Source organism: Carcharodon carcharias, chromosome 1 (genome assembly GCF_017639515.1).
Source record: "Carcharodon carcharias isolate sCarCar2 chromosome 1, sCarCar2.pri, whole genome shotgun sequence".
Classification (NCBI taxonomy): domain Eukaryota; kingdom Metazoa; phylum Chordata; class Chondrichthyes; order Lamniformes; family Lamnidae; genus Carcharodon; species Carcharodon carcharias.
Window position 1 is genome coordinate 208,386,380 of NC_054467.1, and position 25,708 is coordinate 208,412,087.

Below are 25,708 nucleotides of genomic sequence, written 5' to 3' on the forward strand. Positions count from 1 at the left end.
GAGGCCCCAACACTGATCCCTGTGGCACTCCAGTTGTTACAGCTTGTCAACCTATAAAAGGCCCATTTATCCCTACTCTTTGCTTCCTGTTAGCTAACCCATTGTTTATATGTTACCCCTACACCATGTCCCCTGATCTCCCTCTCTCGCCTGTGATCTAAGCCACCAGGCATTTCAAGGTCCCTGACCTGTCTTGCTAAGCTCTGACAGCAATCCCAAGGCCCATGATCCTGACTCTGAAGTCCCCAATTTCAAACACTTACTTCAAAAACCTGGAGCAACCATATCGTCCCGCAGCACCATTTTCATTATAGTGAAGTCCAAGGTCCAATAACCAGGGCTCCTCAGACTTCACCATTTGTGAACAGGGGTACTAGAGCTGGGCCAGGGGTGTGCCCAAAAGTGGGGTCCTGAAATTAACCTCTGGCACCATTTAAAGCAAATATTAACTAAATACTTGAAGCAGAGGAAGATACAGGAACCTGGGCAGATAGTGAGGAATGGAGTTCATTTTGGACTGCTTTCACAAACAACCATCTGAAACACATTGCACTGAATATCTCCTGTGCTGTAAACTTCCATTGTTCTTCCATCCATCTTCTAGCTAGCAGCTGAGGTGCATCAATTGTCTCAAGAGCTCTAGACTGGGAATGAAAATATCAACTAGGCTTTCTACTGCTGATCATTATGTAGTACTGCCTGATCTGCTGAGTGCTTTCCAGCATTTTCTTACTTTATTTCACAATCTACTAATCCCTGCTGGAAAGTTATAAATCTGAATGGCAACTAAAGATGGCATCAAACTCGATGGTAATGCCTTATACTGTCAAATAGCTTCTGGAGAATCTCTAAGTGGGTTCACTTATGAAGAATGGCTGCTTGAATGGAACTGGAGGATGGGCAGTGCCCTGAAAATTTTACCCCGGCAAAGAGACTATGCTTTCAGAAGCTGAGCAGCCAAATAAAAGGAAAAACATATTTTTCCATTTCTTACCAGAGAAACCAAAATTGATTTGCTGTAACCATCAAAGGAAATTATGTTTGAAGCTTTTGTTACACACAAAACAATTAAGCTCATCCTGTGCCCTTTATTAGAAATGATAATCTCTCACTGTGACTCACAGTGACTCAGATGTGTGAGATCATCACACACAATCAGATACACCAACACTGAGGCTCTCAACTTGCAGATTATCTGCTGTTGATGATTTTTATGCTTTTAACATCTAAATGCTAAACTTTCATATTACAAATGCACACACAGGTCCTCAATGACTGGAGACTGAAACCTTGGGGGAGATTTCCTGCACCCGCCCTCTGCCGCGATCTCCTGGTCCCGCCACAAAACAATGGACCTCTAGCTGGGGCACCGCCTCACCCACGGTGGGTCCCACCCGTGACGGGGCCGGAAAATCCCAGCCCTTAGTCTTTAATCAGCAAACAAGTCAATATGTTTTCAAACAAGTAGTCTTAGATTCCATTTATTTTTTTTTGATTTGCATTTAGCCTGTGGAGTGAGACTTAAATTTTAAAAGGTGATTAATTACACTAATTCTGTCTCAATTTCGGCAAAACATGATTCAACTGCCCCCAATTTCCTTACTTCACTGAAGCAGCCTTCCTGAAACAGGCTTGAATTCCAACAAGGGCCCACCAAAAATATTAAAATAAGCCAGACTGCAAGAAATCAGCCGGAATCAGGGAACAGGAATACAGAGGGCAAAAGTGAGCGTTGGGAAGGAGGAAGAAAAGTGCCTCCTAAATGAGATTTAGAGGTAGAGCAGGATTGACAGTACCATACAGCATCAACACCCCACAGAACACCACAACATCCTTTTAGGGTTTAACAGGTCCATGAGAGCAGGCATTGAGGCCACTCCAGGTAACCCAAGCAGAAGCCTGAATTCCCCACAGGCTATAAAGACAGGGGCTGTAGAGCCTGCCCAGGGAAGAATAGCTGCCTTACATTCATTGTCAGCCAACCAGAACTGGCAGATCTCGATGTACTGGTAGTGTCAGCCGAAGCGATGACCACTTTCGGCACTGCATTAGGGCGATGAGTTGGTGATCTGCGATGGATCGGAGTTTGTTAGTGTCAGGGGTTGCCGAGGGAAGCTTGAGAGGTCAATGGGGGAAAGCAACCTGAGAGGGTGGGGTTACAACTTGGGGGGCCTTCAGATGGGGTCAGGAGGGAGGTACCCCATGTCCACCAGAGCTCGCTCAGGGAAAGCAGCCAGGCTGGCCACTGCCAATGCTTAAATGCCAGCAGTGATGGGCCGAGGCCCTTAAATGGGCATTAATTGCCAACTTAAGGGCTTCAATTGGCCTACTGGTAGGCATCCAACATCACACTCGCCACTGCGTTGGGAGCAGGGGAGGTAGATAGGCAATGGGCAGGCTGACTGTGGGATTTAACTTGCCCCCACCTTCAAACCCATCAGTGAGGGAGTGTTAAATGCAGCCCACAGAGTCACAGAATGAGAGAAAAACACTTACACTCACACATTGACTAAGCTTCTTTACAGCTGTACTCACCCCTTTTTTGCATAAAACTGAATAGATCATCCAGAAATTCCTTCCTCTTCGGATCATCATCCAGCTCATACAGCTGAAAGATAAAATAAATAAAAATAAACTTCAGTTTTCATCACATTCTAAACACAAAAGTTATTCTTAATGCAGATAAATTCTTAACAGTGAGACTGCCTGTGACCTACAGAGGAACATTGATTTGGGGGGAGGGGAGGTTCACAGTGGCATAAATTGTTTTGATCCTGTAAACTCTTCAGCTCCATTCAGCATCCATTAGCCAGAAGAGTGAGAAACTCTGAGCTGCAGGCTTGTTGATGGCTATTAGGGTTGAGAACCCTAGTAGTCCACAAGAATTAAAGACTACTCCCAGCATACTGTTGTGAAAAGAAAAATCATAAGAGCAATAAAAAATAGTGGTCCAAAAAAAAAATCTTTCAACACTTTTGCTTACACGTTATGAAAATATTGGACATTGGGAAAAAGGCTGGGTGACTGATTATCAAGAATCATCCAATCAGGTAATGATAAGTCCATTCACTTTCTAAGGCAGTGCAGCATGAGCATGGATGTGCTGGCCATCCAATGGCAGGTGTGTGGAGGCAGAGCATGTAATGACATTTGTGGGAATATGTCCAACCAGAGCTGGAAACCTGAATGGTTATTGCCATCATCAGTCTTCAAATGAGATGTAGAAGTATCATCGTTCCATCACAAACAGCAGAACAATGCTAGTTGGCAAATGTAACATTGTTTTTTCAATAAAGGATGGAGAGAGAAAACAGAGAACTACTGGCCAGTTACTACTGGACTTTATTAATAGGGGCATAGAGTACAAGAGCAAGGAGATTATGCTGAATTTATATAAGACATCTGTTAGACCTCAGATGGAGTATTGTGTACAGTTCTGGGCATCACACTATAGGAAGAATGTGAACACATTGGAGATAGTGTGCAGAAGAGGTTTACAAGGATGGTTCCAGGGATGAGAAACTTCAGTTACAAAGATAGATTGTAGAAGCTAAGACTCTCTTTCCAAACCCTAACTTTTCACACAATGAGTAGTTAGGGTTTGGAATGCATTGCCAGGAGGGGTAGTGAAGGCAGGTTCAATTGAGGCATTCAAAAGGGCATTGGATGACTATTTAAATAGAAACAATGTGTAGGCTTATGGGGAAAAGGCAGGAGAATGGCACTAAGTTAAAATGCACAGAGAGCCGGTGCAGACACCAAGGCCAAATGGCCTCCTTCTACACCGTAACCATTCTGTGATTCTGCGATTCTGGGAAAGCAGAAAGCTAAGAGGAGATTCATAGAGATGTTCAAAATCATGAGGGGGCTGGACAGAGTAGATAGGGAGAAGCTGTTCCTGCTTGCAAAATGATCAAGAATGAGAGGGCACAGATTTGCAAAGGAAGCAAATGTGATGTGAGAAAAACTTTTTCACACAATGAGTGGTTCAGGTCTGGATTGCATTGCCTGGAAGTGTGGTGGAGGCAGATTCAATGGAGGTATTCAAGAGGGCATTAGATGATTATTTGAATAGAAACAACATGCAGAGGTACGGGGAAAAGGCAGGACAATGGCACTAAGTCATAATGTTCATTTGGAGGGCCGGTGCAGACACAATGAGCCGAACGGCTTCCTAATGTGCTGTTAAAATTCTGTGATTCTATTATTCAGCTAGCTTGACATAAGTCATTTTGGAAAATGTTGGAATCTATTATTAAGGAAGTCTTAACAATGCACTTAGAAAAGTTCAGTATAATTAGAAATAATCAACATGGTTTTACAAAAGGGAAATCCTGTTTGACAATTTATTAGAGTTTTTTTGAGGATATAGTAGGGCAGATAAAAGGGGATCAGTACACCTGGGTTTAGTATACCAGTAGTATGCCTGGATTTCCAAAAGGCATTCGATACACTGCCACACAAAAGGTTAATAAGCAAGATAAGGGCTCATGGACTTGGGTAATATATTATCTTCGGTAGAGGATTGGCTAATGGCCAGGAGGCAAAGATTGGGTATAAAAGGGGCATTTTCAAGTTAGCAGGCGGTGACTAGTGGAGTGCCACAAGGGACAATGCTCGGGCCTCAACACTATATTAATGATTTAGATGAAAGGCAGAGAGTAATGTACCTAAGTTTGCTTATGATACAAAGCTAGGTGGAAAAGTAAGCTGTGGGGACAACACAAAGAGGCTGCAAAGAGACATAGTCCGGTTAAGTGAGTGGGCAACAAGATGGCAGTATAACGTGGGGAACTGTAAAGTTATTCACTTTGGTTGTAAGAAGAGAAAGCAGAATATTTTTTAAAAGGTGTAGAACTTGCAAATGGCCCCTCATGCTCTTATGCCAAGCTATGCTCCTCCACCCACCCCCAGACTGATGATTTCTGGGCTCCCAGCCAAGTCTGATTATGCACTCTTGGTTGCAAGCATCCATTAGAGTATTGAAACACCTGAGCCCCAGGGAATCATTGCTTGATTGACAGTTCTAGCTCATTGATCTCTGCTGTCAATTGCGCAGTGTTTATTTACACAAGACTAAAAGGTTTCAAGTCCTTGCAGCTTCCGCTATTGATACTTTAAAAGGTCCAGATGATTGACACTTACATTGCCCTGTAGCAAAAGCACTTTTTTTAACATAGTAGAAAATTATGAAGGAATGATTTAATTTTAAAGCTTTGTTTACACATTCTATTGTCACCAAAAAAATAATTGGTTCTATACAGTCAATGGGCATGGAAGTGCTACAGTTTGGCATATGAGCCATGAAGGGAATGGAGAGGGTAGGTGAGAGAGGCATAGCTTGGCATAGGGGCAAGAGGGACCATGGGGGTGGGTGAAGGGGTATGAGGCGGCATGGGTGGGGCACGGGGATTGTGTGAGGAGTGATGGTTGAGGGCTAGAGGCCTTACGTTTTTTCATTATAAATGGGACGAAGCCCCACAGCAATGAGCCGGGCCTTTTAAGCAGCCTACCTCAGTAGCCAGCAGCCCCTGCCTTTGAACTCTTTATCGGATCAGCTGGCCAGGATGCAGCCCACACCCGCACCCCAGAAATGAAGATCTCGTCTTGTGGGCACTTTCTCTCAAGGTGTGCGAAGAGAGGAATTTTCACACTCAAAAGCCGGATGGGAGAAGGACAAAATCAAGCAGTAACTCCTCACGGCAACTTAACTGTTTTATTGAATCTATTCCTTTTTTTAGGCAGGTCTGCATCCTGACTGCTAGAAATCACAACTAAAACAGGCGGGAGCCTCATGAATAAATTACAATGAAGGGGCCATGCAAAATCTCTTTGATCCCTGATGGTATTTTCATCTTTGTACACCTGACCAACACTGGTTCCTCTTCCTGCTGACCAACCACAACCAGCAGAATTTGGGTGGCAGACATTTCCAGTCGTAATTAAAGAGATCTTCAGCTGGGTAAACTTTAATGGAAATTTCGGAAACCTCTTCCTGGCAGTCACTTCTACTTGAATGGAATGCAGGCTGTTCCATGCTGATGTTGCTTGTTGCCCCACAGCGATGCTGCTATGTGTTCTTGACACTAATCTCCTGGAAGCTGCTGCTGCAGTCCCTTTATGGGCGGCTATAAAACCTTATCATCTGCCTCCAATTTGGCAAGCTGCCTACGCAGACTGTGCTCTGCATGCTGGCAGCACACCGACTACATTATTACTACCACAACAATCAGACAGGCCGCCTGCTGCCCCCTCCAGGCAGTCACTGCCAATACCCCACCCACACTTACACCTGAAAACCACCTCACCTCCTGCTCTTCATCTCATTGCTGTTGCTGAGCCCTTACTGTGAACAAATTGGTCACTGGGTTTGTCTACATAACAGCAGTGACTATATTTTTAAAAATTTTATTGACTGCAAAGAGCTTAGATACATCCTGAGGAAACAATAGACATGCTATACAATCAAGCTTTCCCTACCTCTGCTTTCACCACAATGTTTTGAATCCCACTTCAGCCAAAGGAAAGGAGAAGAATGGATTTGAGATGATTTTTCAGGTCTTGAATATTTACAAGCGCTCTGAGAGCCAGCTCAGCTTCCTAATTTATTATAATAGTTACATATTTGGAGCGAACATCTCACATTTGCTTATTGCTGTTTCAGTTCAAAATTCTTTAATGGACACCCATACACCCACAGACTTGTTAACGGAGAGTTTGTCAAGAGAATGTTGTCAAGAGAATGTAACATGTGGTCTTGACTTGTGACAAGAAGGATAGCGATACATCCTGTTTTGTCAAGTTGTTAGCATTTTAATATCACATTGTGCAATAGAAGCAATAGTGTGGCATTAGTTCCAATCTCAAACCATTCCTTAATCATTTAAGGGTGTTTTTAACCAGCATTCTCTTAGAAGCATTTTTTTTTAATGACTGCCTGATGAAGCTAATGCAGTGTTTTAATCCTTTGTTCCTGATGTTGTGTACACTAAAAGCCAGCAGAACTCCCACTGTTAATAATTAAAAATCTTGGAACAGAGAAAATATATTAAAAGGAAGAAGAGGAGGAGGAGAATATAATCAAGCCTAGTGTTACCAGGTCATTTCCTCTTTGATTAAATGTTAGAATGAATAAAGAGCAGCTTTTTACATATGACAGTATGTGTTTTTGTGCATATAGAAGCAGTTTCAACCTGTTTACAACCAGTTGGAGCTCTTCGGCCTCTTTCCTTAATAACGTTGAAAAACTGTCAATACCTAAACAGCTGTGTGGCATTCTGGGCCAATGGAAGTGTGACAATTTTGAGTGCATTACCTCTGAAACATTAGTTTCTGTTTGTGTGCATGTGTGTGGGCATGTTTTGACTCTTCTGTTATTAAAGAAAGAACTTGAATTTATGTAGCATTAGCAAGTGCCTGAACCCGGGGGGGACAAAAGCCCCGCCAACGTTATCTCTCCAGGGGTTCAACTTCCTCAGCCACCACAGTGCTTAATTAATACACGTATTATTTTTCTCGCATTATTTATACATGGTCATTAACTTGTTCAGTTTTAATGTGTTAACAACTGTGTTAAACTCGTGCACAAAGGAATTTTACATAAATATAATAAGCATAGCTCTACCAAAAGAAATTAAACTCTCCTGCAGGGGTGCACCTGATATCTTCCTTGTCTGCTTGTCTGAAAAATTCCATCGATGTGTTGTTTGTAAACTAAGGCATAAAGTTAAAAAGCAGAGATAGGAGCAGAAATGTGAATGTCACATTTTACAATAGCGTGTAACAGGTAAGTAGCAAATGAGCAGTCCGTTTTATATTCCCTCCACTTTTTTTATTTCCATAGTAGTCTACATATAAATCACTTTCCTTTCTTAATTATTGCTTAAACAAGGTAAATGCCAAGGTTCCTAATAGCCTCGTCTTTTAAGCTCATCTTTAGCTATTTCACCGCAGATCATAAGTATGTAACCCATTTTCTCTTCCAATATACAGTTTCTACATCTATTTTAAATTTAATTTCCCACTATTATATTCTTTTACACATTTCAGTTTTGACTCTTCTATAGGTCCTTGGCTGTCTCACTCAACTTATTCTCCCTCCTCATCTGGTATCATCCATGGAGTTGATGACTTTGCATTGTGTTTCTAATTTGAAATATTATGGATTCCAGTAAATGCTCCAGCCCGTACCGTGCCCCCCACCCCCCAACCTCCTATGCCCCTAACATCGGCACATTATGTCCATTTTTCAAGCCATCTTATCTATTTTCAGGCTTTACTTTTGCATTTCCATTATTTATAAAATTTCTGATGAGCACTGTCAATAGCTTTCTGGTAGTAGGTTTTCCGAATGGCATAGTTTCAACAGCAGCTTTAACTCATTTATTGTAAACAGATTAATGCTGATGTTTAAATAAAGCTGATCATGAAATCAAGGCAACCATATCACATAGCTTACCACAACTCCACTTGCTATATCATCTACCTTAGAGAGAGATTGAAAGGACCTTTTTTCTATTAGCTACCACTTGCTAATGATCCTCATGTTTGATCCAAATTATTCCATTATTTGACCTAAATATTGATGTAGAACTAATAAAGCTTTCTGGAATTGACTTGCCATCATCTTTGAATATAATTACTAAATGAGTTTGTTTCCAATCTGGTGGGATCTCCCCAATATTCAATGACTCACAATAAGATGGCACTGCAACAGATAGGATTTAGTAGCCCAGTTTAAGAAAACTTTAAAAGGCACATGAGGCTGTTTTCTAGTTCCTGCCTTGTTAAAGCCAGAAATGCCTACTAACCAACAGTAAAACAGTCAGGGAGTCACTTTACACAGTCATACTGTCAAACAGCAATTTATATGTCACAGCTTACTTTACTGCGTGCCTTGACCTATGACCCTCCCTGCTGACAGCAATGGGCACCTTGCCAAATCCTCTCAGCTAAAGCTGTAAAATAATCCACAGAGAAAAGCTGTGATAAAACTACCGAAGCTTAACGCATGCATAAATACTGCAGCTTATAACTGTCTAAGTTAAATGGTATGAATTAGAAGAAAGAACTTTCATTTATATAGTAACTTTGATGGCCTCAGGATGCCCCCAAAGTACTTTACAGATAATGAAGTATTTTCTTTTGAAATGTCGTCACTGTTGCAATGTGGCAACCAATGTGCGCACAAATAGCTATGGGTTATATGGCCACATGATCTGTTTAAGTGATGTTGATTGAAGGTAAAGATTAGCTAGGACGCCAAAAGCATTCACTTTCCCTTCTGCAATTTTTTTACATCAATCTGAGAGGGCATATGAGCCTCAGATTAACATATCTGAAAGACATCACTGTTGACAGTGAAGCACTCTCTCAGTACTGCACTGTAGTGTTAGCCTGGATTGTGCTCAAGTCTCTAAAGTGAATCTTGAATGCATGACCTTCTGACTCAGATGCAAGAGTGGTACCAATGAGGTCAGGCTAATGACTTTTATTACTTTTTTAAAATTTAATTCAAATTATTTTATTTAATTTTAATGTCATTTTTAATTGGTAACTCTAATAAATCAAATGTGCCAGCTATTACTAGTCTCATTGGACTGGTTTTCGAGGTTTTTCAAAGTACATTCAGTGAATCACTTCACAAATATTAACAATATTTTTGGGACTGTTGCATTTCTTTCTGTTTTACTTTTTCTTTTGAATAAATTTTCTCCTCTTTTTTTCTGCCAATGTTGTCCTCTCTCCATCCTACCTTCTCTCCTGAAGGCCTTAACTGGTTCCACATGGGTTGAGCCTCTTCAGCTACCAGGACCAAGCAGCCAATTTTCATATGTGCCATCAACAGTTGAGAGGCTTAATCATGCTCATGAAACCATTAGCTAAAATACTTGGTGTTATGATCCTTGCCCAGACCCAGGGTTATGGGCAGAGATCCGGTTAGGGGCCAATAACATTTTGTTTAAAGGAGATAAAGTTTGGGATTCAAGACGCTTATTAAGTAAGATTCCATGGGTTTGGAAAAAACAAAAATAAACTTTACTATTCAAGTTCAGAAAGATAAAACAATTTACAATATCTATCTTATGTACAAACATTCAGAGTAAGTGCAAGCAAACTGTGGTTGGACACATCATACTATACAATAGATGACACTTGCAACAATACAGATTCCATTGATTTCTCAACAACCCACCGAGATGTTTGTCACACTGTGAGCCAACCAATCTCACTGAAACTTTGTCTTTCTCATGGGAGTTTCCAATCCCACGTTTGAAGACCTCACCTTGAAATTCTCTCCAAAAGTCGCTCCCACTTGGACAGCTTTAACAACGGCCCACCTCACAGGGTTTCAATCTCACCTTCTGAGATTCCTTTCTCCTAGATCTCCGAGTACACTCAAGCTTCACCTTCCAGGCACAATCTCAGGTCTTCGGCCATGCCAAACAGAACATCACTACTCCAAAGGGGTACCTATGTCCCAACGGCCCGTGGCACGGAGTCACCAGCCTTCAGCTGCCTTCTCAGATATTCAGGGTTTCTCTTGGGCCCACTTCACTTAAAGTCTGCTCAATGCAGAATTTCTTGAATTCCTCTGCTCCTTTCTTTTAACTTGACTTAATGGGACCCTGTCTTTTATCTCTTTTATCTCTTGCCTGGGACTTCCTTCTGGGAACTCGGTCTGTCCCCCTCCCTGGTTTTGGACCTTTCCCTTTCCCCCTCCTGTGTCCTGCTCCCTGGGACACCGACATAATAATGGCATTCCCTTCCAGGTCATCTGACCTGCCTTTTCACACTGTTCTCTCTTTCTCCCTTCTGTGCAGATGTGCAGGGCCGGTCTCCAGCCTGGAGAGCGTAAAAATAAAATGAACTGCCCATATGCTGCCATTTCCTAGCCAGCACATGCACCCAAGGCCTGATGTTCGTCAGGAACTGGAGTTCCCGACCTACAAACTGAAGAAATTAAGTATTTGAGGTGAACCACATTAGTCAGAAAAAGAATGTGGAGTAGGTTTCCAAGTTGTCGCTCTGAAAGAAATGTGGCATTAAAAAAGAAAGAAAGGTTTGTGTTTATGTGGGGCTTTTCATGATGACTGGATGTCTCAAAGCTCTTTACAACCGATGAAGTACTTTTAAAGTGTAGTATCTTTTGTAATGTAGGAAATATTGCTGATTGGCGGCCAGTTATATATATACTGCCCAATTGTCAATTCCACTGAAACCAATGATAAACTGAAAATGGGGCGGCTTGTACAAATGTCAATAAATTCTCAGCATTCGTTTCAAACCAAGGCATTAAATTGAAAACCTACTGCTGTACTTCACTAATGATAAAATAAACCATCTACTTCTTTGTGTCCCAAACATCTCGCCCTGAAGGCATTCCTTAAAATCTACATCTTTGATCAAAGCTTTTGGTCACCTATCCTCATATCTCCTTGTGTGGCTTGGTATCAAATTTTCTCAACACACCTATGGAGCACCCTGGAATGTTTTATACATTAAGGTGCCATATAAATGCAAGTTGTTACTGTTGTTGTTCTTTTGCGCCATTGCCCAGTTACTGCAAATTTTGATCACAACTGGCAAAAAATTAAGAACAGTGCTTTCAAAGCATGTTTATAATTTTGTTCCACATATCCCACTAGGGAAATCTTTCCTCGTGTGCAATTTGCTTCTCACAGTTTCCAAATACCTTCTATCGGTTTTTATCTCTCTGTCAAAGATTGGTAAACTATCTGGTCAGGAATTAATTGGACACCAACCTCCTTAAGAATTGTGTCCAATTTATTTGACCCTGTCAAAGCTGGATGGTGTTTAGAGCTTTCAAAGCTCAGCACGTGTTTTTTGGCCGGAGAATAGCAGAAATAATCTCACATCTCTGTCACTTCCAGAATGACACGGTATTTCTTTATTTTCACTACCCAATGCCTCATCTCAAATTGGAAGTAATCTCAAAAAGTTATATTGTTCTCACAGCCCTAAATGACTTGAAGAGAATTCACTCCCCTGATAGCTCAGCTGGTAAATGTACGGCCATATGTGGCAGTGAGTTGTGCAGTCAGTGAGGCTGCAAGATGGATCCTTAGTCACCCTAGTTGGAAAGTACGTGTATAGATATTGTATGAGTATCAGAATTGAATTTGGATATATTTTCTTCCCACAATCAAACCAATAAAGCGAAACTCACCAGCCAGAGTTACACATGAAAATAGCCACTTGTTTGAAACACTGGAGTAGCAGTAGGACAGCCTCTTACGTTGATTGGGCGGATGCGCACCCAACCCGAATGCACACGCAATAGCGTGAAATGACATTAGGCGTGTGTCCTGACGTCATTGCACACATGAACAATATTGGGGTCGGTGGGCGCATGCAGGAGTTGGAGCTGCGCCCGCCAACAATTAGAGGACCAATTAAGCCCATTAAAAACCCTAATGCCCATGACTTTACATTACTCGTGCGATTTCCTGCTTGTCGCATGGGCAAAACGGGCAGGCGGGCAGCACGTTTTTAATGAAACCTCATCTAAGGGAGGGATGAAATGTCCGGGGTGAATTATAATAAAAAGAGATATCTGGGGACTGATGTTTTTTGAGTTCTGCTGTCAGGTACTTGAATGTGTTGCATAGACACAGTTTGGCGGATTTTGTTCCTGTCATTTAATCTGTACAGGTCTACAGCTCTCTGAGGCAGCCCCGCAGCAGCTGCTAGAAGGAGCTCACTACGAGCGCCCACCTGCACCCTTACTTTTTGTTGGCGCCCATCCTCTTCCTGGCCTTTAGAGCAGCATGGAGGCTTTTTGTGGCCGTTAATTGGACAGTCAGCATGGAATTGCGTTTGGGGGCCGATTGCGGGTGGAAGCGCATTTTGCATCTGCTTCCGGGCCTGCTGACTTGGCGTGCACACCAAGCGTGAAATTCAGTCCATGGAGTCAGGAGTGTCTTTAAGAAATACAGAGAGAAAATCAAAATGAGAATGCAAAAACAAAATTAAACTGTTCTATCTTCTGAGATAAAGTAGCATGGGAGACTTCTGTCTCACTACCACACTACGAGAATGGAGTGACAGTAAGATGAAAGTAATCATTGTTCGCCTGCCAGGGAAGGTCCACCTGAAGTGAATTTCAAGCAGGTTTTAATTTAGCTAGTAAGATAAAAGCAAAATACTGTGGATGCTGGAAATCTAAAATAAAAACAGGAGATGCTGGAAAAATGCAGCACGTCTGGCAGCATCTGTGGAGACAGAAACAGAGCTAACATTTCAAATCCAATTGACTCTTCTACAAAGCTAAAGAGAAGTAGAAATGTGATAGATTTTATATTGTTTAAGAGGAGCTGGAGCAGGTGGAGCAAAATAGAAGGTCAGGGATAGGTGGGAGCTAAGGACAAATTTGACAAAGGTGTCTTGGACACAGGACAAAGGGAGTGTTAATGATAGTGTTAGAGACTAAAGAAGGTGTTGATAGTGGCATAAAGGTAAGATAGCAGAATGTGTTAATCGCAAGACAAGGGTCAGCGCTCTATGAAAACAAACATATGAACAAGACAGATCACCCTGTGGGGGTGGGTGTTGGGGTGGTAATTTTGGGGGAAAAAAGCATGATGCTACCACCAATCACATCTCCCCTTCACCCCAACCACCCACCCTCCCCCACCCCGCCTGTCAGAATTCCATAGGGGCCATTCCCTCCGTGATGCCTTGGTCTACTCCTCCATGACCCCAAACTCCTCACCCCCTTTCCCACGGCACCTTCCCATGCAATTGCAGAAGGTGCAACACCTGCCTCTTTACTTCTTCTCTCCTCACCACCTAAGGGCCCAAACACTCCTTTCAGGTGAAGCAGTGCTTCACTTGCACCTCCTTCAATTTAGCCCACTGTATTCATGGCTTCCAATATGGTCTGCTCAACATTGGGGAGACTAAACACAGACTGGGTAACTGCTTTGCAGAACACCTTCAGTCTGTCCGCAAGCATGATCCTGACCTTCCCGTCACTTATCATTTCAACTCACCATCCTGCTCTCATGCCCAAATGTCCATCCTTGGCCTGCTACAATGTTCCAGTGAAGTTCAACACAAACTGGAGGAACAGCACCTCATCTTCCGATTAGGCACTTTACAGCCTTCCGGACTTAACATTGAGTTCAACAACTTTAGACAATGAACTCTCTCTCCTCCATCTTTCCCCATGTTTTAATCCAAATTTTCTTTTCTTATTATTTTTATTTTTTCCCTTCATGCACCCACGCACCATCTCCCCCCACACCACCACCACCCACCCACCCCCACCATCCCCCAACCCCCTTCCCCCACGACCAGCCAACCATAAGGCCCTCTGTCACTTATTTCTATGTTGTGCTTTCACAGAGCACTGACCCTTGTTTTGCTATTAACACATTCTGACATCTCACCTTTATTCCACTATCAGCACCTTCTTTAGTTTTTAATACTAGCATTAATACTCCATTTGTCCTGTGTCCATGACATCTTTGTCAAACTCGTCCTGAGCTCCCACCTTCTATTTTACTCTGCCTGTTCCATCCCCTCTTAAACAGTATAAAATCCATCACATTTCTACCTCTCTTCAGCTCTGAAGAAGTCGTACGGACTCAAAACATTTGCTCTGTTTCTCTCTCCACAGATGCTGCCAGACCTGCTGGGTTTTTCCAGCATCTTCTGTTTTTATTTAATTTAGGTGGCCTGCACTCCAGACCAAAACTAATGGAAACCTCATTAATATATTTAAATAAAAGTCCTGAAACCTTTGCGGAAAATAACCAAACATGGAGCTGGCTCTTAAAAGTAACCAATGAATGCCGTTCCATAGAAGGTTTATGAAAAAATTTCTTAATGCGATTTTTGTTGGGGCCAGAATAGCTTGCACATTCCTCTTGGTCCTACAAAAATCATCTACTCTCTGCCAAATCCTCTGTGGACCCCCATGGTTCCTGTCCTTTACCTTTAATGAAAAGGTTCTAGGTTCCCTTGTGCTTATTCAGGGCTGCCAACTCATCCATTCTATCATAATAAAGACCAGCCAAGAAAATGGAATGAGTCTCACAATAAACTCATTAGATAGGCAGAGCAAACCACCACTCATCCAGTGGATGCTGGATCACTAAAATTGATGCACTGTCTTTCCATAGGTTGGCTTTAGGAACATGAAGACTCATGCAAGGCGCATCAGGTCAGGTTCGGGGTCTAGTTGGGTGGCAGGGGAGGGGTACTCAGGGCTGGTTAAAGGGTGGTCGGGTCGGGGGCGTTCAGTTGTCCTGGTCTAGGGGATAGTTGAGTCTGGTCGGAGGATGTAGTCAGGTGGTCAGGAAGGTTCTAGTGTGGCTGGTTGGTGGGGGGGTTGTCGGATGGTCAGAGGGGGTGCTAGTTAGGTTGTGGGGTAGTTGGGTGGTCAGGAGGGTAGTTGGGGGAGGGGCAGGGTTGGGGGGGGGTGCATCAGATAGGTAATTAGGGAGTCAGTTGTGGGGTTACCCAGGTGTTAGAATAGATTTTAATCTGTCTAACATTTCCTGGGTAATTACCCAGTTAAATGCTGAGGAAATGTCCCAAGCCTCCCACTCAAACTCAGAATTAGAGACATTTGCAGAGAATCCTAGGGAACAGGGGAATTTCCCACTGGAAGTTTAAACTTCCTGGCAACTCCCGGGTAGATCCGCACATCAGGACTTATACAGGGTATCCGATGGTTCGGAGACCGGAAGATTTGGCCCAATATAAATAATAACTTTACTGCTTGAATAATGTAGTAAAATCAAATTAATTTCTCTGGTTTATTAATAGTCATTCTTATTTGGTCTGTTAAAATTAGAAAACATGGACACATTTTTCACTACTCATGAAATAAAAAGTGGATCATTTTATTCATTTCAACTGAATGAAATTTTCACAAAATAACCCAAGGATATCGGTCAGGGTGGTGGTGGGGAGGGGCTGTGGGGACACAGTTAGGCCTATGTCAGTCTCTGGGATTTGGTTCCATTATGGTTTATAAATACTTTTAAATTTAAAGGAACGTATCATATCAGCTTCAAGTACCAGGTTAATTAACAAACATACCATTATTGACGTATGCTAATATACCTTTGTGAGACACTTGTATGGAGACAAATGAGCCCCCTGAAGCACAACAAGTAGATTTAACACTTTCACATGATTAGAGGTATTACAATGTCAAGAGCCCAGTTGTGAAAGCTTGTGAAAGTTCTGAACCCCATACACTTTGACCTTTTTACCCCAAAGTACTCATTAATTATTGACAGGCATGAGCCTCGCTGGGTTTGGGTCCCACAGTGCATTCACATCTAAGGCTGGTGTTAAGAAAAACATTGAGTGAAGGACTTTATTTGTGCCCTTGTGAATCCCTCCCTGATGGTGAAGGTGGAAAGTGTGGGTGCAACTTTGACTAGGAGCGGTGGGCAAAATATATTCTTTTGCTTTTTTTTTCGAACAGCTACAGTCAACTTGGGCAGAATTTAATGCTGTTCCCTGAGGTGAGTTTGGTGGTCGGGGGCCAAGGTGGGGGGGGGGATATTTAATCGGGTGGGAGTGTGGCAGGTGGGGACACCTCTGCCCGATTAAGTCCAGAGCAGGAAAGTTCATGGTCGGCCTTCCTGCCACACTGCTACAATTAATGTCCACTTAAATGTCATCTCCTGACACCCAGCAGTGATCGAGGGACTTGCCATGCGGCAACCCTGAAAGATAAACCCTGTTGGGGCATTTTTTAAATTCTTTCACAGGATGTGGGCATCACTGGTTAGGCCAACATTTATTGTCCATCCCTAATTGCCCTTGAGAAGGTGGTGGTGAGCCATCTCCTTGTGTCGGTACGCCCATAGTGCTGTTAGGGAGGGATTTCCAGGATTTTGACCCAGTGGCAGCGAAGGAACGACAATATATTTCCAAGTCAGGATGGTTCCGAGTCAGGAGGGAAACTTGCAGGTGGTGGTGTTCCCATGCATCTGCTGCTCTCATCCTTCTAGGTGGCAAAGATTGCAAGTTTGATAGGTGCTGTCAAAGGAGGCTTGACGAATTTATGAGTTGCTGCAGTGCATCTTGCATATGGTTCACAATGCTGCCACTGCATACTGGTGATGAAGCAAGTGAATGTTTAAGATGGTGGATGGGGTGCCAATCAAATGGGCTGCTTGCGAACTCCCAGGGTTGGGGGGGTGGTGGGAGGCTGGGATTTACACCCCGGGTCTTTGATCCCGGGCAAAGCCCGCTGCTGGCCAGTTAAGTGCCTAATTGGCACTTAATTTGGCAGGGCATCACGAATGTAGGCAATGAGGGGCTCTCACCGGTTCAACCCCCAAAGCCTACATTAAATTCTGCCCCATAATACAGATTTAGATTTTGCTGAAGGGGGAGGATTTTCAAATGGAACATAACAGGGCAGTATGAATGTCTCTTTGTATGTATTTTGCCTGTTGAGATTTGGCAATCAATGGTCCCTTTTCATTTTGCAGGGCCAGTGACATCCCCATAATGCAAACAAGAATAAGTTAAAAATTCCACCTATGTCAGATGTTATCTTTGTAAAGTGCCATCTACTGTGGTGAAAGGACATCACTAAATATGCCATGCAATCAATGTGATTGAAAAAATAGGAATGACCTTCTGAAAAACAGGGCACCAGAAATCAGGCCCCAGAGATAATAAGTGAATAGTTAGTAGTGTATTAGGCATCATCAATCTTGGAACTCAAACAGTTCAATAATGGACATTACTCAGGGGCTTGGCGTAGGAACTGTATAGCATAATTTCTCTGTGAAATACGTATATTTAAGCACATCTGACATTCATAAAGCAACTGATATTTATTTTGTTACCACAGTAACAAAAGCTTATTGTATACTATTTGAAGTCACAGGGACAGCCCTAATGCAAGCATTGCAAAGCCTTTTTTACAGTGCATAACTGGGCCACCAGGCTTTGAAAGAAATTCCTATAAAAATTGATTTAACAAAAGGCTTTTAAATTGTCTATCTGTTTTGACCTCATTGTCTTTCCTTTTTCTGAATATTCTAGTGTTCAAGGACTCACAGGACTCATGTCCCATTCTTGGAGATGAAAGGAGGCCTGCCCCAAGGCCTCTGCTCTTTAACTCACCACTTGAAGATTGGGCCTCTCTCAAACTATTTCAGCCTCCATGTGGGAAAACCCCTGGCTGCTCCAGGCATGCCCCTATAATGCCACAGATAACAACTGGCAACTTAAGGCACCAGCGATCCGGGCTCAAGTCTGTGTCTGATCACTCTAGGGGTGGAATTTAATGCCTCACTAGGTGGGTGATGGATGAGGACCCTGCCACCTTCCCTTCCCACTTCTGACCCAAATAAGGACATGGCGGGCATACTCGTGTATGGCCTTCCAGCCCCATCACCAATTGAGGCCCTCAAATGGGCAACTAATGGCCTCCTAAAGGCCTCATCCTGCCACTACTGGAATTTAACTGTTGGCAGGTTGGGGAGTCACCATGCAGGAAGCCTAAAAAGCCAACCAAACCAAACGCAAGTTCCCGGGGGTGGGGTTGGGGGTGTGTGTGTGTGTGTGTGTGGGGAGGTCCCTTGCTCAAATGCACTCAGTGCCTGATCACAGGAGCCAGCATAAGAAGGGAAGGCCCATTGACAGCCACTCCCTCTGTCCTTGCATCCGATCCCGCTCCACCTTCCCTGTGACCTTCACCCCAAGGCCGCCATTCTGCACTTTTTCACCTTTGCCCTGGGGTCCCTCAGTGACACTGGGTCTTTGGTGGGTGCACTGCTGGCAGCTGGAACCAATCGCGCTGGCATTGTCTGCAATGCACAGCTGCTGGCCTCTGATTGGTCAGCAGCTTTCAGGAGGCAGGATTCCTGACCCTGGGACCCTGATGGGCACTTAATTCAGGGGTCCTTCCCGAAAGGAGGAAGCGGGGCTGCCATCAACTCTGCAGCTAACATGTGAGACCATAGTAATACCACAGTGTGTTTCCATCCCACTGAGCAGAGTACCACCATTTCATCATATCCTTGACCCAATGAACAAAGTGCACCACACTACTAACAGTCACTAACAAAAAGAACTTTATCTAATCTTATTGAAAAGTGATGCTGATTCCAAGCAACATTTGTATGCGGAGTGCTGAGACGGAAGGGTGGGTTGGCAGGTTAAGAGGTTATCAACCGACTTGAAGGTTAAACAGGCTTCACTTTTTGACTGTAAACTTCAGGTGTGAAGGGGTAGATGCTGGAGGGCAGTTAGTACTTTGAATCTGTATTCCAGAATGACTCTGCTTGGAGAAGAGAAAATTGGGAAGGAAATTGGTGATAACACCTTCTTCAAATGAGGCGGAGTGACCACTTGATTACTCATACCAAAGAAGGCGTACGTCATATGATCTGATCTGAGTAAGAAACTTTTCGAGAACGTAGTCCCTGGTCATTAAGAATTACATTAAGCTAGTAAAAATGCATTAACAAATAATCTAAGGAGTACAACTATTCTTTAAGTAATCTACCTTTGGAGATATGAAAAGAAAAAAGAAAGACCTGCATTTATATAGCACTTTTCACAACCACCAAATGTATCAAAGCATTTTACAGCCAATGAAGTAGTTTTGACGTGTAATCAGTAATGTTATCATTGTCGACGATCCATCGATTCAAGGATGACATCTACTCGGGGTCATAAGTTTCTTCCTAAGGTCTTCAGATGAATGAAGAGGCCATTCTTGACCTGCAGATCTTTGGGCACAAAGAGCAGGGTGTCCCATGAGGTAGCGAGATCTAGAGTTCAGGATTTGCTGCCTTATCTTTCCTTCTCTGCCATTGCTCTGTCTCATCATTAAGACGTTGTAATGCAAAGAGCAATGCAGCTTGACAGACAGGTCTGAACAATTGGTAACAAGCTTCTCCCAGTCATTAATGTCAATGCTGTCACGCTTCAAAGAGAGCTTCAGAGTGTCTTTGAAGTGTTTTCTTGTCCTCTCCTGAAACATTAACTATTGAGAAAACAGGACCTGGTGAGGAAGAGTTTTCAGCCATCCGGAAACAGTATCCAGTCCATTGTAATTGATTTTGCAGGAAGGCTTATGGAGCTCGCTTCAAGAAGGACATTAGCGTTTGTTCAATGGTCCTCACAATGAATCCAGAGGATGCAGTGGAGACATTGCTAATGGAATTTCTCTAGCATTCTTATGTGTCGGTGGTACACTAGTGCAGGTTTCACTGAAGGACAGGAGTGTGGTGAAGACAAATGGTCATCTAGGAATGACAAATGTACACTAGGAATTCCGTTGACTTTCAGAGGTCTTTATTGCTAAAATCCCACTGCCGTAGTATGTAGAAGGCTGAGTTAGCCTGGATGATCTGGTGTTGGATCTCCTCATCAATGGAGACCTTCTAAGTGGGTTAGCTGCTAAGTAATAGGAAGCGCACAGCATGTTCCAGAGTCTCTCCCCCAACATATCTGGGTTGATATTGGAGTTTTGTTTTGGCAGCAATAAAGGACAGGCTGAGTTTCTTGTGTGCAGAATTGAAGAGATCAAGAGTAGCTTGCAAATCTGACATAGTGTGTGCAATGACACTGTAGTCATCCGCAAACTGTAGATCATGTAAATCTATGATGGTCAGTTTAGTTTTGGCACCAAGGCAACTGAGGTTAAAGGGTTTTCCATCTAGACCATAGTTAATACTGACTACTCACTAATGTAATGTAATGCAGGAAATGTGGCAGTCAATATGTGCAAAGCAAACTCCCACAAACAGCAATATGATAATGACCAGATAATCTACTTTTGTGATGTTGATTGAGGGATAAATATTGGCCAGGACACCAGGGAGTGCTACTAACTAAGCCACAGATGTGTGAGGGAGAAACAATTTTTTCTTTACTTTTAATTCAATTTACGCCACGTGATACCAAGAAATGGCTGAAGGCACTGGATCCAGCAAAGGCTGACAACATTCTGGCAACAGTACTGAAGACTTGTGCTCCAGGAGTTGCCATGTCCCTAGCCAAGCTGTTCCAGTACATCTACAACATTGGCGTCTACCCGGCTATGTGGAAAATTGCCCAGGTTTGTCCTGTGCACAAAAAGTAGGACAAATCCAACCTGGCCAATTACCACCCCATGACTCTACTCTCGATCATCAGTAAAGTAATGGAAGGGATCCTCAACAATGCTATCAAGTGGCACTTGCTTAGCAATAACCTGTTCACTGATGCCCAGTTTGTGTTCTGCCAGAGCCACTCAGCTCCTGACCTCATTATAGCCTTGGTTCAAACATGGACAAAAGAGCTGGATTCCCGAGGTGAGGTGAGATCAAGGCCGCATTTGACCAAGTGTGGCATCATGGGGCCTGAGCAAAACTGGAGTCAATGGGAATCAGGGGAAAACTCTCCACTGGTTGAAGTCATGCCTAGCACAAAGGCTAGTTGTTGGAGGTCAGTCATCTTAACTCCAGGACATCACCGCGTGAGTTCCTCAGGGTAGTGTCCTCAAACCAACAATCTTCAGCTAGTTCATCAATGACATTCTTTTCATCATAAGGTCAGAAGTGGGGGTGTTCACTGATGATTGCATAATGTTCAGCACCATTCACAATTCCTCAGACACTGAAGCAGTCCATACCCAAATGCAGCAAGATCTGGACAACATCCAGGCTTCGGCTGACAAGTGGCAAGTAACATTCACGCAACACAAGTGCCAGGCAATGACCATCTCCAACAAGAGAGAATACAACCATCACCCCTTGATGTTCAATGGCATTACTATCACTGAATCCCCACTATCAAAATCCTGGGGGTTACCATTGACCAGAAACTGAACTGGACTAGCCATATAAACACTGTGGCTACAAGAGGAGGTCAGAGGCTAGGAATTATGCAACGAGCAACTCACCTCCTGACTCCCCAAAGCCTGTCCACCATCTACAAGGCACAAGTCAGGAGTGTGATGGAACAGTCCCCACTTGCCTGGATGAGTGCAGCTCCCACAACACTCAAAAAACTTAACACCATCCGAGACAAAGCAACCCTCTTGATTGGCACCACATCCACAAACATTCACTCACTCCATCACCGACGCACAGTAGCGGCAGTGTGTACCATCTACAAGATGCATTGCAGGAATTCACCAAGGTTCCTTCGACAATACCTTCCAAACCTACAACCACTACCATCTAGAATGACAAGGGCAGCAGATAGATGGGAACACCACCACCTGGAAGTTCCCCTCCAAGTCACTCACCATCCTGACTTGGAAATATATTGCCGTTCCTTCACTGTTGCTGGGTCAAATCCTGGAACTCCCTTCCTAACAGCACCGTGAGTGTACCTACACCACATGGACTGCAGCGGTTCAAGAAGGCAGCTCACCACCACCTTCTCAAGGGCAACTAGGGATGGGCAATAAATGCTGGCTCAGCCAGCGAAGCCCACATCCCGTGAATGAATAAAAAAAATTGCATTTATTATTTTCTCCAATTTTCCAGTTCTGAGCAGCTGCTGTAACATCTGCCTATATAACTGGATGCCTGTAGGAGAGACATCCATACTCACACATGTTCCTGTAGGAATCAGCAAATACTGATAAGGAATAGGCATCCTGCTTCCTTTTTTAGCACCTTAACTCATATGACATTGAGGACAATTATAGTGTATCTGCTACTCTGCTCCTTGGCATCGTATATTTCAGTGCATACCACGGATCAAACCTGGGGGCTTCATGGTCCAGATGGAATCATTTACTTCATCGCAGTCACAGGGCTGAGCTTGGGGCCCACCTGCTTTCAATGGCTTAGGTACACCAGGCCGTGTATTTATCAACTGAGCTACCGAGCTATTTAGACAGCCGAGAAAATCAAGCTATATTGCTGATATCATTGCTTTGAGAAATCCAGCCTTTCCGAGCATATTTCCATATATTAATCAAACCTCTCTCCCAGCATCCCTCCCCCACTTGGCTGCAATGTCACGTTCACAGTTCAACTGCTGGTCCTGCACCTGCTGCTTGTTGTTGGTTTTCCTGTAGATGGATTAAGCATGCATCGCATAAGCAAGAGAAATGGAAACATCATTAATTTAAAACCGTGCAGATAAGCCTCTCTGCAATCCCGCCAGGTAATTACTGACATCGCCACTAAACACTGAAGGAGTTTAATGACCTGTGTTCTTTAATTAGTTGATTACACAAGGTGTCCAATTAGATCAGAAACTGTAAAACACTCAAAGTTATGCATGGATTTAACACCCCTTTGCGTTTCCATTTGCAGCTTCCAATCTGAATCCAATTTTATAGGGCTGCAGTCTCTTGCCATTTAGTTAGGGCATTATTACACGGTCACGTGCTTAAGTCTAAGAGTGAAAGGCAATTTTCAAGAATATATCTTTAAACAAATCTCTTGCTTTTATAATATTGATTCACAAGGAATGGAGGCAGGAATACACATGAGGAGCCCGATAAATATCTAATGGGGAATAGGATCAGAGTTTATTGGGATAGGGTAGAAACAGAAATGATGAAATACTCCATGGGGCATGATGGAGGTTCCTGTTTCTAGGGCTGGGAGATGGAATGTTGTCTGCGGAGGGCAGAAGGTCAGGGTTGAATAGTGGAAATATGAGGATGGATGAATGTTCCAGAGTTTTGCTTGATTTCCTTTGGGGGCCAGGAAGAATTTATGTAGAACAGGAGATTAAATGGTTGGGTAGAGCCTATGGTAGCACAGATTGTGTTTGGTTTATCCCATGCTTGTTGTGTTGTTAGAACAATGAAATATTGTTCCTGTTGTTGATTTGCAACCTCCACTAGTAAATGGGATGTTAAAATCTAGAGATTTTACTGACCAAACGTGTGGTAAAATCCTGCAATATTTGAAGACCATTGCCCCAGCTTAGTGATGAAATTTCAGTCTGATAAGCTGATTTGTTACTCTGATGTAAATGAGGTTGCAATTAGATGCCAGAAGGACAGGTGAACGTGAGAAACAAGGGGAAGAGAAATTTTAAAAGAACATGCTGAGGGTTTCCTCAGTTTTTGTTTTTATTTCATATGTTCAGCATCCACAGTATTCCACTTTACTTTTGTTAAAAATAACCTATTTTGTACTTGACAGCCTGCTTTTATTAGACATTTTTGTCTTCAGTGCTCCTGGACAGAAAACATGGGTGGAACACACACATTCCATTATGCACTTGGGGGCATTAAAGTCTGCAGTGAGATCTCTCAAAAGTTGATTGCATTGCTTTGTATAAGTTTTTGAACAAACAGGCAAGAGGCTGCACAAATGCACAAATGCAGCCAGTTCTGCAGTTTCATTACAACAAAACCAATGGACACCATACAGTGTTCAATACAACAGGTACAGCTCATTATTTGAACTTGTGGGAGAATATATGACCCTGAGGGTGAATTGAAGTAATGTAATATTTCACTTCTTGTCCTGCACATTTCAGTTTTGTAATGGCTTCAATTCCAAAAGGGGTAAAGAGGGACTACATAGTGACACGTGGAGAGTGGATTGAAGCTTGCAGCATGCCAAACAATAGCTTTCCAATCTTTTCCATGCTTTATTATCCCAACTCCAGAATTATAGTATCATAAAAATGTGGTTCTGTGATTCTGCTATCACGATAAGGGACCGAACCAGTGTTGGTACACAGACGTTACTTCTCCATGAATCGAACTATAGAAACACCACATGCAAAAGCACTTTAAAAGGAGCCACATAGTTGAAACAAGTCATTCCCCTGGGAGGGACAAATACTCAAGTTGTAAATTTCATTTTCACCTCCTGGCCATAATCTAACCCTTTAACCAATCCGCCTGATTTTCATTTCCATTAATTTCAATGGGACAAATATCAAGCGGCCTCTAAAGCAAGCATTTGATTCACTTTGTTGGATTACAGCCCAGGCTGTGGAGATGAAAGTTTACTCCAATGGGTTATTCACTTTAGGAACTGTGGACACAACAACCTCCTACACAGAGTTATTTTTAAATAGTAAAAATATAAGGCAGGAATAATGAACACATGTTAAAAATAACTTACACATCCAATTATGTTTAAATAATAAAACAGATTCCTGCTTTACAATGTTCCCATCATAAACTCAAGCAAAACATTGTGAAGTTAAATATGGGAGTTTTATTGTGCATCTCCTCCAGCTGTTGCCTTTAACAGGAAGCTTCACATCAGACCCTAAATGACAGAGCGTGAGGTTCCACATGACAGAGGAAACTCAAACTAGCTGGACATGGGAAATATTGACATTTCCTACAGACATCAACTATTTAAAGAGTATTTTTTTAAATCAAATTATTGTACTTTAAGAAGGATAACAAAAACACACTATTCATTGCCAGGCAGAGTGGGATTTTAAAAAAGGAAAATGGTGAAAAAGGAAACAGATCAAATGGATTGGAAAAAACAATATTTCATTTAATTTGCAGCAATGCTTTCAGAAGTACAAAGTTAGGTTGTCAAGTTTTACATACAAAGATATAATTTTTTTATTCATTCATGGGATGTGGACATCTTTGCTAGGCCAGCATTTATTGCCTATCCCTAATTGCCATTGTTCAGAGGGCATTTAAGAGTCAACCATATTGCTGTGGGTCACAGATTTCCTCCCCTAAAGGACATTAGTGAACGAGACAGTTTTTACAACAATCATTTCATGGTCATCATTAGACTTTTAATTGCAG

The 25,708-nt window shown here is 42.8% G+C and overlaps 1 protein-coding gene across 1 annotated transcript in view; it reads right to left on the minus strand.

Moving 5' to 3' along the window:
- LOC121280946 (AT-rich interactive domain-containing protein 3A-like) overlaps positions 1–25,708 on the minus strand; it is a 527,123-nt gene that overhangs the window by 183,996 nt on the left and 317,419 nt on the right. The window contains exon 2 of the mRNA XM_041193419.1: positions 2,536–2,608. Within this exon, the coding sequence (XP_041049353.1) occupies positions 2,536–2,608 (73 nt within the window). The remainder of the gene's footprint in view (positions 1–2,535; positions 2,609–25,708) is intronic.